Consider the following 18,122-nt stretch of genomic DNA (forward strand, 5'->3'; position numbering starts at 1 on the left):
CAAATGTGTGAAAGCTTATTGACTCAGCAGCAACTATAACTTGAAGATGTTGTGTGTGTTTGCTGGCACCAGCGATTCTGGGTTTGAAACAATGTGCTATTGTGTGGAAAAATTGGCTTATCTTTTGTCCTGACTACAATGATGTGCAGGGAGCTTTAGCCAATCAGCTTACAGAAACCAATGTCACGTCCCACAAAATGTAAGTTTTCACACAAATACAATTTTTGACTGAAACGTTTCTCTCTCTCTGAGAGAGATATTGTTTGGAAAGGATATTGTTTCAGAAGCATTCAGATACATTTACAATAAATGCCTAGTGAAAAAAATAAATAAAATAAAAGGACTTACCCAAGTCAAAAGATCCTGATATTCTGGTTTTATACACCATATGATAATAGTCACAAGAGTCAAAAGGATTGGTTATACCAATATGTCATCAACCAGGTCACAATAGTAAGCCTGAAGGTATAGTTCACCAAAAAATCTTCATTTACTCAACTTCATGTTGTTCCAAACCTGTATGACTGTTTCTTCTGCAGAAAATAACAAAATAATTAGAAAAATGTCATAAGGGTGAGTAAATGATGACATAATTTTTATTTTTGGGTGAACTATCATTCATGTCCGAAGCACAAATGGTGTGGGACGACATATGTCAAGTGTGATTTTAGACCAATAGGATTTCAGTGGGTGGAGCTACCGAGCACAACAGCAGAACCTGAGCCATCAACAAAATGCAGCAAATGCCACTGATAAAGTATGAAGGTGAAAATAAAGACTGCCTGTTGTCTAGCCAAAGTGTATAAAACAAGCGAAACGCCTGAATTATGATTGAGAACTGTACCGTCTGAAGTGCATTGTACAACGTCCATCCCTTAAACAATTATTTCCTGTTTTTCTATTCGGCTCATTCCTAAAACAGAATGAGGATAATAGTGTTTTCCAGCTTTACAAATCTAATTCTGATTCCAGAGAGAGGGGTAAAACAATACAAAATAGGTCAATGAAAAATGCTTCTCAGGAAAGACACTCACTGATCGAGCAAAATGTATTCCTACTCTGCTGGTGAGAACAAAAGCTCAGGAGAATAACACACTTTGGCCTTGGACCTCCACACGAAGATGAAAGGCAAGCATTTAGGACAGTTTCTGATCAAAAGAAGCCGGGAATAAAGGACTCTGAGTGGAAGTATTCATCTTGAAGTGCAATTGTACGCGAACATGGGGATGAAGCATTTTCTCTGGAGAGGCTGGCATTAGGTTTATGCGAGAAACGCAGTTATGCTAGTACCTAATTTACACAGTTCGCTCACTGCAGCGGTTATTCAGACTGAGCTATTTCTTTGTGTTTTTGTCTATTGAACGATCAAATATATAAGCATTTAGGTAATAGGGTTGGGAATCAGAAGTGGGTTCCTGATTTGATTCATACTCATACGTTCTTGGTTCAATTTGTTTCGATGTAGATTTTACTGCAAGGCGGGAACTATACAAATAATTTTTAACAAAAAAGCTCAAACATCCACCAAAGCAAAGCATACATAAAAAACTAAAATGTGATCCTGGGATCTTGGAAAGATCTTGGGATTTTAGGAATCAATATCAGAGCATGACATAAATATCTTTACCCAGCCTTATTTAGAAATGCTTAATTTTATAAGGTGGTGGTGACAAAGTCAGCCATGACCACTGACCACCGTAATGAACACCTATACTGTAGTTCCAGATGAGTGTTGAGATGAGGTCAGAGAGATAACAAATAGCTCTACATCCACTGTTCTTCCATGAAGTCACATAGAAACTAGCTAAAAGAGTTGTTTTGAATGAGGAAAGTCTTTTGCCATGTGTATATTGGAGAAAAGACGAAACACACATACTTACACCATCCCGATAATGAAAGTCAATCAATTGTTGGCATAGTCGACTGCCGCCATCGAAACATTACTTTGTGAGAACCAAATATGGAAAACTAATGAAGTGTAATTGAAATTCTGCTGCATCCAGCATTTTACGAATGTGAAATATTTCTCATTCAGTGTGTTATGGGAAAAAGTCGAGCTAATAGGGTCATCCTTAGCTAATGTGTGGAAATGTGCTGCACTGTTCAATTCTCATGGTGAGCGTTCAATTTTTAGAGCCGTCGCACCCATCACGCCAGTACAGAAAATGACTTGCAAAAGCGGCCGTCTCATTTCTGTTTTAGTGATCCTCCATTCCTCAGAGGCAGTCATCCAGTGGACCCTCTTTCCTCTCTCACAACGTCTCTCTCTCTTCTCATCTGCACCTCCAGCACCTCTATAATCTCCTCTCTCGCTCTCATTATTCCTTTTCTTTCCTGTCTCCATCCTGAGGGAGGAAAGGTGGGAGAAGTCTGTCATCGTTCTCCCCTGCGGCTCTTTGCAAAAAAAAAAAAAAAAAAAAAAAAAAAATCCCCTTGCTAAGACACAAACCAATGGACTCCATTAAACTGCTCTGCGGAGCGCTGCAGAGCCCCCGTCTGAATATCTGCTGCAGGTATGGGTGTCATAAAGCTAGTCTCTCATCTTTTCAGCCAACATTATTTTAGGCAGAATAGAGAGAAGAATAAGGGTTGGGACATGATCTGGAAATTTTACAAAGTGGTGTTTGAATCAAAGTTATGGTCACCCACAAGAAGTTATGGTCACACATAAAAAAAAAAATGGACGTATGATGCACACACGTTTCTCAAAAAGCATGTCTGGGTCATAATTCTCTGGAAAAAATAAAATAAATAAATAAATAAATAAACTAAAATTTAAATAAAAGAAGTTCAATTATCAGTGATGATTCTTATTACATTCACATTGCTTTAGTACACATATTTTAGTATTACAATTAAGGAAATAGAGTAATAAAATGTTTTCTTATTAAAAATTGAATTGATTATTTTCTGTATTGATCATTTTCATGGAAAAATTTAAGTATACACAAACACACACACACACACACACACACACACACATATGCACACGCACGCACACACACACACACACACACACACACACACACACAGTTTAGTTTTTATTCTAAATTGATTTGTTTCATGAGAGTCATCCAACCAAACAGTTATTGAATCTTCAATGGACGATGTAAACCGGGACAATTTACTTTATAACCCCCATCAACACTTACAAAAGAACACTGGTGTACTTTCTACACTCTTCATTAATGAAGTGACTGGCCTGCCAACCGGTCAGGAAAACAAATCGCCACTAAAGCAGTCATATCAGCGCATGCACCGTAATCAAAACAAAGCCATTACCGCAGCTGTAAACCTAAATCTAACCTACAGGTTTATATCCTCACGGCTATTCATGCTTCCAAGGGAATCCAGAGAGAAAGCCGGTGGCATAATTCACTCGATTTTTTTTCCTTTTAATGTGCCTACACTCAGGTGAATATGAGCGTACACCAAAAAATTTCAATTAAAAAAACTATTCAAACTTTCTATTATTCATGAACTAAAGGGGACTCTCTTTATTGGTTATGTATTATTAATACCCTAGCGCTCGTATCAAAGACGATCCAATTTCATATCCAGCACTTGGAACCAAATTACAGTGGGCTTTTTATTCATAGTTGAATTGGACCGCAGGTCTCGCTCAGGCTGGCCATTGTGCTGCCCACCATAGTTACAGTTGCCACGGTCACCTAAGAGCAGTCCGCCCTCATCATATTGAGCTCTTCAATACTTTCACTATTGTTTTTTTTGTTTTTTAAGCCATCATGTGACACAAATTTGGTCTGTAGCTGTGGCTGATGTATCAGATATAGAGCGCCGCTGATTAGATTTTCAAGGTAATGTTGGAACACGAGAGATTAATTGTGTTACAGTGAGGAGGAGCATTGATTCATCCCCCAGCATGCACTTAGACCAGTCAGTCCACATTTCACATTGAAGAGATTGGTAGCACATGGATGTTTTCCCCTCACCTTAATATGATACATTTTGAATATATACTGTTTTATATATATGGAATCCACTCAACGGTACATTATGGAATTCTATTTGTGTCAAAAATATAGAATATACCATTTGAAAGTTTGGGGTCAGTAAGACCTTTTCATTTCTTTCAAAGACGTCTCTTATGCTCACCAAGGCTCCATTTATTTGATAAAAAATTCTGTAGAAACCAGTAATATTGTGAAATATTGTTACAATTTAAAATGACTGCTATCTTTTTTGAATATGTTTTAAAATGTGATTTATTCAGGCTTGCAGAGAGGAAGCAGCTCCAGTCTATGAGGAACTGGAGGCCCAAAGAGACGGCCCACTCAGAGGTATGATAACTGTAATGATAACAATAAATATATAGTTCTAAACATCTTTCTAAATATAAAAGAATAGCAGAGTCCACACCACAATTATAACGATGACGGCACAGTGAAACGATATTTTTGGAAACACTTTCAGAACGATGAACCATTAAAACACTGACAGCCAATCAGAATCCATCCTGCTTTAAGAGCTCAAGCATTAAAAATGGCTGACGACAAAACTGCAGTGCACGCTTAGAATCAGGCTTGCCAGGTTTGCATGACAAAACCAGTCCCATCACGGCCAAAACTATCCCAATCGCTTCAACCCGTGGACTAAAGAAACAACCCATGGCAACAGTGTAAAAGTAGAACAATTCCGCAAAAAAAAACTGAGGACTTGGCAACACTGCATAGAATAAACAGAACTGTATTGTCTGCTGGTGTGGATGCTAATAACGTTATCATTATAGTTATCTGTATAGTTCTCGTTCTTGGTGTGAATGGACCGTAAGACATCAAACACACACACCATCGATTAAATGCTCATTATCACACGGGGTCCAAAATTTGCACTCACCAAGCATCAATGGAAGTCGAGATTAGCTTTAGAGTAAATTAAATTCGGCAGAGGGTTTAAGTTGGAACAGATAATTATCAGCAAAAACAGGAAAGCTAAAAGATCTCTTTGACAAAACAGTTCAAAAGTTTGGGGTCACTGCATTTATTTAATAATAAAAAATAAATAAATAAAAAACAGTAAAAATAGTAATTCTGTGAAATATCACAATAACTATTTTCTATTTGAATGCATTTTAAAATTTATTTTAAAATGCATAAATAAAATTTAAATAAAATAAAAATAAAATAAAATTTATTTTAAAATGTGTTTATTTTATTCCTGTGATGACAAAGCTGAATAAAAGTTTTAATTTATTTCAAAAATAAATTACTGACCTCAACATTTTTAATGGCAGTGTACACTGCTATACGTGTTAACTTATTCGTTAACATATTGGTTACCTTACGTTTTTTGGTGAGTGTATTTAGAGTTTTTCAAAAATGTTATACTTTTTGTCATTTATATTGATAGGGCAGTATAGAAATGTCAGGAAATGACGGAGAGAACGCAGACAGAAAAAAAAAAAACATACGGAAAAATTGCATAATAACTTGAATGTCTTACCCTGATCCATGCTCTTAGAAGACTTCACATGATTCTGCTGAACTCCGTCAGTCAAAGAAGTGTCAGCTGAATGAAGACCTGAACTCAGACTAGAACACACACACACACACACACACACACACACACACACACACACACACACACACACACACACGCACACAGGACATATATGCATTTCTTCAGTATCTCTGTTCAACAGTATCGAGTCACTGCTTATAACACTTGATTAGTTTCAGGATGGTTTGAAAGAATTATGGATTGTGAACACTAAAAATGAACTCATCTTACGCCATCTCACGCCACAAACAGTATTTTGGCGTATAATTCAAAACTAATGTTTACATAGCTATACTGGGATACAGTTTGTTGACAGAGGAAGTATCCTCCTGCTTTTGCCATGTATTGACAAAAACTCAAGCCACGTGACCAAGTGGTGTCCAAATGAATCGACTAATCGACAATCCCTACAAGGAAAAAGAGACGTGTTTGTCAAATTTGGTCCAAGGCAAATCCATGTTACCTCTGCTGGAGCTTCAGGCTGTCCTGTCTATGAGGATTAGCGGCGAAGCCTTCATCATCCCCCTCTTCCATGTGACCATATCCCCCATTTGAAACTGTGAGAGAATGAGCAAACCACAGAGAGAGAAAAGCAATCATTAGAGCTCAGTGGAAATATTATGCAGGCTCATTTAAGAGGGGTCTGCTGGGGTCAGGCCAGCGGTGGAGAGAGGTGACAGTCTGGCTCCAGCGCTGACACAGACAGACAGAGATGGAGACCATTATCAGCTCCAACACACTACAATCTCTACTCACCTTTAATGATCTTACACTCCTATGATAATGGGACTGGGGCTTTGGATTGACTTGATTTTTCTCTAAGCTTGGTTAAGCTTGTAAGAATGTGTGTGTGTGCCTGACAGACAAAGACTGTGGTTCTATAACTAAACATATGTATATAATTACTATTACTGGCACATTTATTCCTATTTTTCATCTTTATCCTTCTTAATTAGTCTTGTCTAATGTTACTATTACTGTTATGTATTAGTTTATCTATTTGAAAAATAAATTTCTTTTGTGATTTATTCTACAGTGATCCATTTTACAGTATATACAGTGCATCCGGAAAGTATTCACAGCCCTTCACTTTTCCAGGTGAGCCCAGGACTCTTCCTAGAGCTGGCCGCCCGGCCAAACTGAGCGATCGGGGGAGAAGGGCCTTAGTCAGGGAGGTGACCGAGAACCTGATGGTCACTCTAGACGCATTTCCATTACCCTTCAAATTGCGCAAATTGAAATTGCGAATTGAAAATACGCCCAATGGAAACACGTCAATTTCTCAAAAACTCCCATTTATCGCAAAAAAGTTTTTACGCTCTCATGAGGTGGTTTTTCAGGCAATTCGAAAAAGAAATATTTCGCAAAACTGCAATGGAAACAGTTTTTGCGCATTTACAGGTCACCTGACATAGATGACGTGGTATGTTTGGACAGAATACGAGACAGAGTTCTTTATTAAATTCATATAAGACAAAAGAAAATAAAGGAATACTGGATTCTAAACCTCAAATAAATGCCACAATCAAGACCTCGAAGCAGATATGAGGGAGAAACACCCAGAAACACCTCATACTGTATGTGCCGCTCACAAGTATAATAAGGGTCGTTCCTTACCATTAATACTTGGAAACCACACATACGTCTCCTTCAATTAATAATAATGGCTAGTGCAGTGACTGGGATATAGTACATAAACCTACCAACGTCCGTTGCCATGGTTTTTGGAATGATTTTACTTATCGCTAGAGGAAAAAAATTTTGTTTTAGTCGCATAACATCGGTTAATGGAAATGCCGTCATTTCGCAATACTTTTTGTCGACATTTAGAAAGAAAAAAAAATCGCAAATGTTTTGCGCAACTCTGTAATGGAAACGCACCTTCTGACAAGAGCTCCAGCATTTCTCTGTGGAGAGAACAAAACCTTCCAGAAGAATCTCTGCGGAATCAGGCCTGTATGGTAGAGTGGCCAGACGGAAGCCACTCCTCAGTAAAAGGCACATGACAGCTGTCCTGGAGTTTGCCAAAAGGCACCTGAAGGACTCTCAGACCATGACAAACAAAAATTGAACTCTTTGGTCTGAATGGCAAGCGTCATGTCTGAAGGAAACCAGGCACCGCTCATCACCTCGCCAACACCATCCCTACAGTGAAGCATGGTGGTGGCAGCATTATGATGTGGGGATGTTTTTCAGAGGCAGGAAATGGGAGACTAGTCAGGATGAATGCAGCAATGTACAGGGATATCCTTGATGAAAACCTGCTCCAGAGAGCTCTGGGCCTCAGACTGGGGCGACGGTTCATCTTCCAACAGAACAACGACCCTAAGCACAAAGCCAAGATAACAAAGGAGTGGCTAAGGAACAACTCTGTGAATGTCCTTGAGTGGCCCAGCCACTGCCCAGACTTGAACCCGATTGAACATCTCTGGAGAGATCTGAAAATGGCTGTGCACCGATGTTGTGAACCCATCCAACCTGATGGAGCTTGAGAGGTTCTGCAAAGAAGAATGGGAGAAACTGCCCCAAAAATAGATGTGCCAAGATTTTAGCATCATACTCAAAAGAACTTGAGGTTGCAATTGGTGCCAAAGGTGCTTCAACAAATTATTGAGCAAAGGCTGTGAATACTTATGTACATGTGATTTTTTTCGTTTTTTTTTTTTAATAAATTGGCAAAGATTTCAAACAAACTTCTGTCACGTTGTCATTATGGGGAATAGTTTGTAGAATTTTGAGGAAAATAATGAATTTAATCCATTTTGGAATAAAGCTGTAACATAATAAAATGTGGAAAAAGTGAAGCGCTGTGAATACTTTCCGGATGCACTGTATACAGTTCCGGTCAAACAATCGGAAACATTACTATTTTTACTGTATTTGAAAGAAGTCTCTTAAGTTCATCAAGCCTGCATTTATTTGATCAAAAATACAGCAAAAATACAATACACTGACAAAAAAACATAATATTGTGAAATATTATTATAATTCAAAATAATGTTTTTCCAATTTAATACACTTTAAATTATATAATTTAGTTCTGTGACATTGCAAAGCTAAATTTTCATCAGCTATTACTCAGGGTCACAAGATCCTCAAAAAAAAAATCAGCTTTGCATCAAAGAAATAAATTATATTATAATAATTAAATGCAATTATTAAAAATGGTTGTTATCATGATTCTTTGATGAATAAAAACTTAGAAAACAGCATTAGAAAATGGAAAAGAACAGCATTTATTTAGAAAATAAACATTTTGTAACATTATACATTCCTTTTGTCACTTTTGTTCAATTTATTGTATCCTTGCTGAATAAAAGTATTAATTTCTATCAATTTTTAATTGATTTTCTTTCAAAAAATGATCACAAAACTTTGAACGGTATTGTAAATAAAAAAGTGTAAAATGCGTATATCCCTATTTTCACTATATGTAAGTCCATTTATTCAATGCTAATCAAACCTACTAAACTGAAAATGAAATCCACTAATGGAAGAAGCGAGTTAAATAGTGATTGTTAATGAGTCTATATATTTGTTTGTGTGATATATACAGTGTTAGCAGCTTCAAATGATGAAACAAATAGCACAACAGAATGTGTAGATGAGATGAATGAAACAGGAAGTGCAGTTAGCAGGATGATGCAGTGAGTGTGCACTCGGTTCATGTCTCATTTGCCTAAACAGACTACACACTACTGTTGCCTGGCTCTCTAAAACCACCTGCTGCAGAAAAAGACACAATGAGCTGTTTCTGAGTGTGTGTGTGTATCACTCAAGGACAGTATATGAGAATTACCCAGAATTTTCATTATCTAGTTGATGATGGTTTCAACTACTGAATCTAAAGCCCCACATGACAAAGACACAAATACCTTGTTAATGTCTGTTAGGCCAAATAGTGCAGAACCGAAACAAAGGCTGGAGGTCTTTGTCTGAGAGCCAACCATGTAGAATTCAAAACAAATGCCTCAGATTCCCAGACGCATTTTATAGACAATCTACAGTGTGAACACACTCATGAACAGTTCCAGAGATAGACTGACCTCTTGTAATCATTTCCTACATACTTTCCTTTCGTACAGTCAACTGCATATGGCAGCTAACAGAGAGTATGCTGGCTGTAAAAAAAAAAAAAAAAAAAAAAAAAAACCCATATATGAAGTATTTAGAACAAACAAAAACATGCCAATTGTTAATTTTGGTGAACTTTAAATAAAAAAAAATATATATATATAAAAAATATTCAATAAAGTTCAATAACACAAAAATGTAAGATTTTTAACTTCTTCCTGTAGGTTGCTGGGATATGGATAGCACGTTGTTCTCTGTCTCCTTGATGGAGTGTCTGTGTTTTGGCGAAGTGGAGCTGGATATCGGTCCTGACAATCACATAGATCAGAGCGCCCCACCCAGCAGAACTTCATCATTACTCATCAGACTGCACTGGGATGACTGCTTATTAGTATTATATATCTCATCTGTTTGTGTGCTGCACAACTGCCATAATACATCATGCGCACAGATGCATGCGTGCACGCTTGCACACACACATGAACATGCACGCACTTGAGAGATGAACTGATGTTGGAGTGAATGGAAAAAATGGATGTGTATTGCGCACGAACACACATTTGCAGCCATACACACTCACGATTATTTATCTGCTAAAGTGTGGCGTAGCCGAAATGAAATAAGTTGTTCCTTCAGAAGATGATGGATCAATGGCTCTTCCAGCTAAAACAGGGTTATTAATCCTAAACGGAGTGGGCTACCAGACCTCTAGCCTGCAATAGCAAAACACCTTCTTATGTAAAACATTAACTGAAATAAAAGCCATGTTTCTCTCTGAGAAGGCTGGGTATGAATCTATTACAACAGACACTGGACAGATTTAATATTTCACATCTCCGTACAATATTCATAATGACAGTAAGCGGAACAGGGGAGGCTTTGCTGCATGAGTATTACTACAGTTTGACAACATGAGGCATTTACAGCTATACAAATATTTTGTGTAAAATATATATTTCTCAGTAGAGCAGATGTGGTAATTGAAGTCACATCTTTTAGATTATTTTTTAGTTAAAAGACAATTGCCTTGGCATAGTCATCCAATTCCTCTTCTAAATTACTCTACAAAACACATGTGCATTAGATGAACCTAATACTAATGAAAATGTATTTATTTATTTTTTGCATGATTTGAATTTAAGTTGCATTTAGTTTTAACAGGATTGGAGCTACAGCAAAAAGCTAAATTTTGTTAAACACATACTTTTAAAGATCACTAGGAAGATCACCTGGAAAACATCAATTGTGTCCAAACATCAGATAATTATCTCTAAAAAGCGAAATGTCTATTTAATTAAAAATAGATGTACATGTGCAGTTAGGAATGGTACCAAAAAATTTAGATATTTCCCATTTTCTTTCCCATTCAAGTAGATAGGAATTGGACTAGCATGGCTAGAAACTACTGATGAGGGGAGTAGTCAAGATGGCCGCCGAGTGAGATCCAATACTTTGACATATGTCACCACAAAAATAGCTATAGTTTTCAACAGAAGGCATACAAGGAACTAGAGATAAGTGAACCTTTCAAACAATTATCTGTCCATGCATTCCAATCAGACACGCAACGTATCGTCTTTCTACCTCTTACTTCTTGTTTTCTCTCTGTTTCCTCAGAATGTATATATGGATAGGGCAATCAATCGGTACCATGCATAAAATACAAAGTATTATCATCTGATACATCACTGCAAGTACAGTGCTTTTTGCTAAGGATAACAAAAAAGGGCAGAGATAAAGCAAATAAACAAAAATATTCCTAATTTAAACTCCATAAACTCAAAGTTCATCTTCTCATGAAGGCGTTAGAGGGCATAGATAAACTCGTCCCACACCAGAGATGGACAGAGTTCAGAAACAGTAATATTCATATCATCCCACACTTCCGCCCTCTCCTCAGCTCCCGGCCCACTGTTATCCAGGGTTATAATTAGAGCGATTCTCCCGAGAAGCACCACTTCAAAAGCAAACGCAATACACATACATATGTACGAAATCATTAGCTTTTATTTACAGCTCAAACAACTACCAGTAAATTACTTCCCTCAGCCCAAATGGATATGCCACGCTAAAAAAGAAAAGAAAAAATCAGCACGCACTTGATGAGGGCATTATGCATTTTAAATTGTTTGTTACGCTATGATGCGAGCGGCCCGCATTACTGTTGCTCCTGTGGAAACATGGCCTAGATAAAGCACGCATCAACTTAATGATTTCAAGGTCAGGGGCGAGAGAAACCAACGCAAACACGCAATCACAGTTTCCTTTTTTCTCGCTCTCCTTGCTGTCATATTTTCTTTGCTTAGGAGACAACCGTACCTAGAACCACTTCCTGTCAGAAAGGAATATTTTTTGAACTGCATATATTTATGAACGTGAGAGCATCGGTCTATCAAGGAAATAAACAACGGTGCAAAAAGCGTGAGGTGTCAGGGAAGGGGAGATATGAAGCTGATGCAGCTGATATTGGACTATTTGTTTTATTTCCTAGCATTGTGCTCACTGGGAATCCCAATGAGTACAGTGTGTGCGAAATGCGCTCCTCTGGAAAAAGCAGCAGACGAGTAAAGCAGGCAGCTCCATTTTAAGCCCCTCTCTTTCTCTCTCGATCTGCCTGTCTTTAGTTGTGTTGAAATCCTGCAGGAGGAGTGTTACTCTTTCATGTTCGGTTAAAGGGATGGTCCAAACGACAGGCTATGCACATAGGCATTTCACATGAAAAGAATTGCAAATGTGCCCCAATTCTCAGACGAGTTAAACTTCCAGTTCTTAATACAGCTGTGATAAAAGAGTCTTTCCAGGCATGAAAGAGAGCGAAAGAAAGACAAAGAAAGATAGCGCATGTATGACAAGCACACTGTATCGATAGTGACAGACATTCATGTACAAACATATTTCCAGTACGGCACATGGACAGACTCAGACAATTGCTCTGTTACAAAACCTAGTTATCGGTATTTAAAAAGGCCTCACTATATTTCAGCCCTCATGAGGCAACTCAATCCATAGAATAAAACTGATATTAAATACTATTATTAATATTATGCCTGCGCTGATAAGACACTGATAAGCTAATAATTATGTCCATGTTATGTTTGATAATCGATAAATGACCAATAATATAACAATTTTATAAAATGTTGCCTAAATATATAAAAAATAAAACACTAACATTTAAAATCAGTCATTTTAAATGCTATAAGTGAATTTTGGATTCACAACATTACAGTGTAATATACAGTATGAAAATTAGATATTCATTATTCAATATTAGGGAATAATAGATATTCATTTTCAAATTTGCTAGATCACATTTAACTTATTAAATTATGAATGTCTTAAAGATTAACTTTAAGAGAGCATTAGATGATGACAAAGGTAATATAAATGTAATCAGTAGAAATAATCATGTTCAAGTAAATATCTATTATTGCCTACTATTTATCCAAAATTGCCAGAAATATACATTTCAAAAAATAAAAATTGAAAACTTTTTTTTTTTATGTTTTTGAAAGAAGCTCCCCATGCTCACCAAGGCTACATTTATTTGATCAAAAATACAGTAAAACTAATATTGAGAAAAATTATTACAATTTAAAATAACAGTTTTCTATTTGAATATGTTTTAAAATGCAATTTATTCCTGTGATGTTTCAGCATCATTACTCCAGTCTTCAGTGTCACATTATTCTTCAGAAATCATTCTAATATGCTGATTTAATGCTCAAAAATCATTTCTGATTATTACCAATGTTGAAAACAGTTGTGCTGCTTAATATTTTTGTGGAAACTGTGATTCTTTGATGAATACAAATCAAATAGAAATATTTTGTAACAATACACATCTTTACTCTAACTTTTGATCAATTTAATCCTTCTGTCAAGTCCCACATTAGCACGACCATGTTTTGCTTTTCATTCAGTACATGCCATTTTGTGTTTTCAGATATCAAAAGTACTATTTGTTTTGACCACATTTAAGTCCAAATGAAAAGTCCAACTTTATCAGTCTAGCTGATGAACAGGCAATCTGCAAGCAAATGCGCTGCAGACGACAGAATATATATTAACACTAGATATCTGGGTGGCCTTCTCCTTGAAAGTCTCATTCCCGCACGGAGCGACTGTGAGATAAAGACACAGCGAGCCCATCACTCACCCGCGCATCGCTCATAGATGCTGTTCATCACCATGGGGGGCTGAGCGCTGCCGTCTGATTGGCCGAGGTGCCCTGCCTGTCCCACGCAGCTATCAAAGGATCGATTGAGAATTCGCCGTGCTTCCTGGAACTCCTGCGAGAGAAAATGAGAGAAGCCGTGTCACCGTATCGATTTTGCTTGTGAATTATGGAAACAGAAGAGGCAAATCTGAGCGCCGGCATAGGTAGACTTTCAAATAGCGGGCCGATCGTTACGCCGGCTTCGGTATTCATCACAAAACAAATACCACATTGAGACTCAGGTTTTGGAGGAAGGAGGAGAACAAAGAGATGAAAACGGCGCAAGAATCTGCTCCTGGAAGAGCTCTTAATTCATCTGATTAGTCTAGATGTCAGTGGCATGAAGGATTTAAGCCACTCGCACAGATGTTACAGATTTTCTGTCTCTTTCCCCAAGAGAGAAGAAAAAAAAACAGAATGGTAATTCATTTCATTATCTTGCCCCCAGGCCTGAAGCGCCACTATGAAATATGTTAATTCGATTGGCAGATTTGGAATGCTGGAGAGAGGCAGGGTGCAGTGCATCAGATGGGTCTTCTAATGGCCTGTTCCGATACTGCACGTTGCCGGCATTTGGCTAACTGTGGATCATTAGGAAAGCAAACCGCTCGCATAAAATATTGTAAATAAAAGTGTGTGTGTGTGTACGATTTTTTTTTTTTTTTTAGGACCTGAGGGTATGAAGGTCTGAAAACAGCAATTATGGAGAAGGCCAAGAAGTCATGTCTCCACTGGAATAGAGGGCACCTGTTCAGCACTGTTATGTTTAAACATTCATGTTTTAATGTTAGGAATTGGCTGAGGTGACCGGGCAATATGTAGAAGACTAAAGGCTGGAATATACTACATGACTTTCAAAATCTAAACAGATTTTAAAACACTAGGCATCATGCACTTGCCAACTTTTAAAATGGCTATAAAACTGGGCATCATACACTAAACAAGTGTGGATCACACCAGGCTTTCAAGTCGTTCTGAACACAAACTCGCGCAGAAACATGGACTTCGCTGTTATGAGATGCATGACGAATTAATTGTTCAAACACGTCAGTCTGTGAAGCAAAAAATTCAGAATCCACGTCCATCATACACTACATGATTTTCTGTGAAATCTGTCAACCGCGACTGCCCAAAATCTGTACACTGGCTCTGACTTTTGGAAACTAGCACCAATACATCCAGACTGCAAATCAGGGCAAAAATCTGTGTAAAAGTTGTGTATCATATTCCAGCCTTAAAAGGAACAGTAGCAAAAACAGCCTGTTTAAATTGAACGCTAAAAGCCCGGGTATCTTTCATTTTCCACGTTCTGCGCGTAGTCGTGTCTGCACAGCTTTCAAAGTCCACTCAACCGCAGACGGATGCGTTCGACAAGTGCAGTGCAATTGCTTTTTCATATTCTACCAATCGTCAGAGGGCAGCACTGAGTCGTATCATTTACAGGACATTCGCTTGGAAAGATAGAGGAAGAAAAGAAACAGATCCACCATTGCATGCAAAGTTTAGAACAAGAACCAAAACAAAAACAATGGAAGCTTGAACAATGGATGACGAATATGCTGCTTTGTTTACTGGTCTTGGAAAAGCATGTTGTTTTGACAAATTCTTTGACAAACTCTTCTTCGACTACTGCACCAGTACACCACTGTGCATACTGCCACCAAGTGGACTTTTCTGTCTCAACATTCACCGCATACGGTCACAAAAATTGGTCTGCACATGGACGGTGTTGCGCGGACCCTCCCGGTGACAAAAATGACATCACACGGACAGTGCGCAGACCGTTGAGGAAACCAAACGGCTGTAATACTGAAGAGAGATACTGGACAACTGTTGTTTAGAACTAAATTAGTAATGTCTTTGGTGCAAGACAGCTTGACTAACATCTTAAGTGTCATCTTAAACGTAACTTTGGGGGAAAATCAAATGGTAGAGAAGTGTATAATGTGGCCCTTTTAATGTCAGCGCCAGTAAGAGCAGGTCTGTGGAGGAGGTGGCCTGTGGGGAACAGAACGCAGGCTGCCAGGATAGGAAACAGTGATGGGGACTAAATGAGATTACAGAAGGGGATCAATGAGGATTCCCCAGCCAACTTTTCCATTTCCCTTATAATATTTATCAGAATAAAAAAAGGAGGACACAGAGCTTGCAATTTTGCGAGGATGAGATTCTGAAAATGCTGTTGAATCAATAAAAATTAACAGGAAATGTTGGGGTTGAGAAGAGGGAGTGTAAAAATTGTAGTGTAGAGTGTTTTAGGAGGTTCATGCTGTGGATGGAGGGATGTTGGGATGGAAATGTTGTTTCCTACCTCATCCGGACAAGACCACAGTCCTTTAGTTAAGGCCAGAATGCACCTAGTTGGGACAATTGTCAATGTGTGGTGTGACAAACACAGCCCAAAATAACATATTTATTGCTTAACATACAGCTATTTGGAGTGGGATTTTGGACCAATGAAATTGCACTGTGATGAAACAAAAACAAAGCAAAGCAAACAAAGTCTTGAAATTCGTAGCTTAATTCAGAATTGAATTGAGAATGCCTTGTAAACTAAATTAAGGCAACAATCAGGAACCAAACTTCAAATTTAAATTTCAAATGAATAAAACCACTGTAAATATAGAACTAGGGAATTTTCTGATATACTTTTACAATTTGTATATAATGTAATAAAATTATGTCAATATCTATCTTATAAACTGAAAATTTGTGAACATTTTGTGATGCTGTGCAACCTAAATTATTTGTGGCTGTATTCCATTTAACAATCATAATAAAAAAGCATAATTTGTTAACATTTTTGAGCAAACCTTAGTGTTCCTGACTAATGAAATTAATTTGTTGTTTCTTAGTAAATTATTTTCCTAACTTTGTCATTCCAATTCAGCTTCCTATTAGGTGTGGCCAGTTCAATTCATATTCACACTCATAGCACACACCAAGAACAATAAATAGAAAAAAAAAAAACTATAACAATATCAGCATACACAGCAACGGTTCTGTTTACGTTCCATTTACTATAAGTGCGCTGCAGTTTTGTCGTCTGCTGCTTTTAATGCTTGACGTCGGGTGGATTCTGATTGGCTGTATTTCTCGTTCATCAAAAATCTGAAATTTATTCCAACAAAGCTGTGGTGTGGACTTCCATTTTCTCCTAGAATTACAACAATTATTAAAATGTTATCATCATAGTATTTCCAATTGACGTCACTTTATATTCATAATTCTGCACAACCCTACTGGTTAGGACCGTGTTAAACTGAATGAACCAGCACAATTTGGGTAACATTCGGTCTGTGTTTATGGTCCAGTAAGCTTTTTGTGACGAGAGGTCAATCAGTATTTCATTTATAGACAGGCTGAGAATGACACAAGACGACACTGGTCAGAGGGATGAAAGGTACGTCATTTCCCACAGCCTCTATCTTAATGTGTTCACCATCCTCAGACACTGGTCTCTCTGTCTGTTAGCCTCATCTACACCTCTCTGCTCGAGGTCCCATTCACAAAAACTCCTCAGACTCCACTTACGTCTTAATCAGCATCACAAAGCGTACAGTTCAACATGCTGTTAAAGACAAAAGTGGCTTGGCAGGTCTGAGCGACCGCCTGCAGCACCAGCAAACTACAGAGCGATCCTCTGGCACAGTCTCTAGGGCACAGATCATGTGGGCTCTCCCTGGGCTACTTTTCATTATTAATGCCCACGCTGTAATGAGATTATGACAGAGTTGTTTAGATGGCTCTCTGAGAGAAACAGTGAGAAGGATTGATTAGATCAGACTGTGGTATAATAGTGTTTAGTCTGAAGACAGAAGAGAGATGACACTGCCATGGCACAATTCCATAAAAACATTATTTCCAGTATTATATATATATATATATATATATATATATATATATATATATATATATATATATATATATATATATATATATATATATATATATATATATTTTTTTTTTTTTTTTTTTTTTTTCAGATTTAAAATATCTGAAAAAAAAAAAAATATATATATATATATATATATACTGTATATAACCACAATTTTAAATAAATATTATTTACTAAATGTAATATATTGCATTTTTTATGCACCAGTATTAACATGCAAATGTTTGTTTATTTGAATCAGAATTTCTATTTGAATCATTTCATTGAACTGATTTACAGACATGAAAATGCACTTACCAACCCTAACTCTACGAAAACTGAGGTTTAAATGAGAGATGCTATTAAAATGTCGTGTTAAAGCTCTTAAAATGCTCATGAGGGATCACAAAACTATGTAATGGCCAAATAAAA

At 37.3% G+C, this 18,122-nt stretch overlaps 1 protein-coding gene across 1 annotated transcript in view; it reads right to left on the reverse strand.

Annotated features, from left to right (window-relative positions):
* Positions 1–18,122, reverse strand: part of pard3bb (par-3 family cell polarity regulator beta b) — a 332,881-nt gene that overhangs the window by 142,125 nt on the left and 172,634 nt on the right. The window contains 3 exon segments of the mRNA XM_081368961.1: positions 5,464–5,552; positions 5,984–6,077; positions 13,754–13,886. Of these exon segments, the coding sequence (XP_081225087.1) occupies positions 5,464–5,552; positions 5,984–6,077; positions 13,754–13,886 (316 nt within the window).

Source organism: Scardinius erythrophthalmus (genome assembly GCF_964197995.2).
Source record: "Scardinius erythrophthalmus genome assembly, chromosome: 6".
In the NCBI taxonomy this organism is placed as follows: Eukaryota; Metazoa; Chordata; class Actinopteri; order Cypriniformes; family Leuciscidae; genus Scardinius; species Scardinius erythrophthalmus.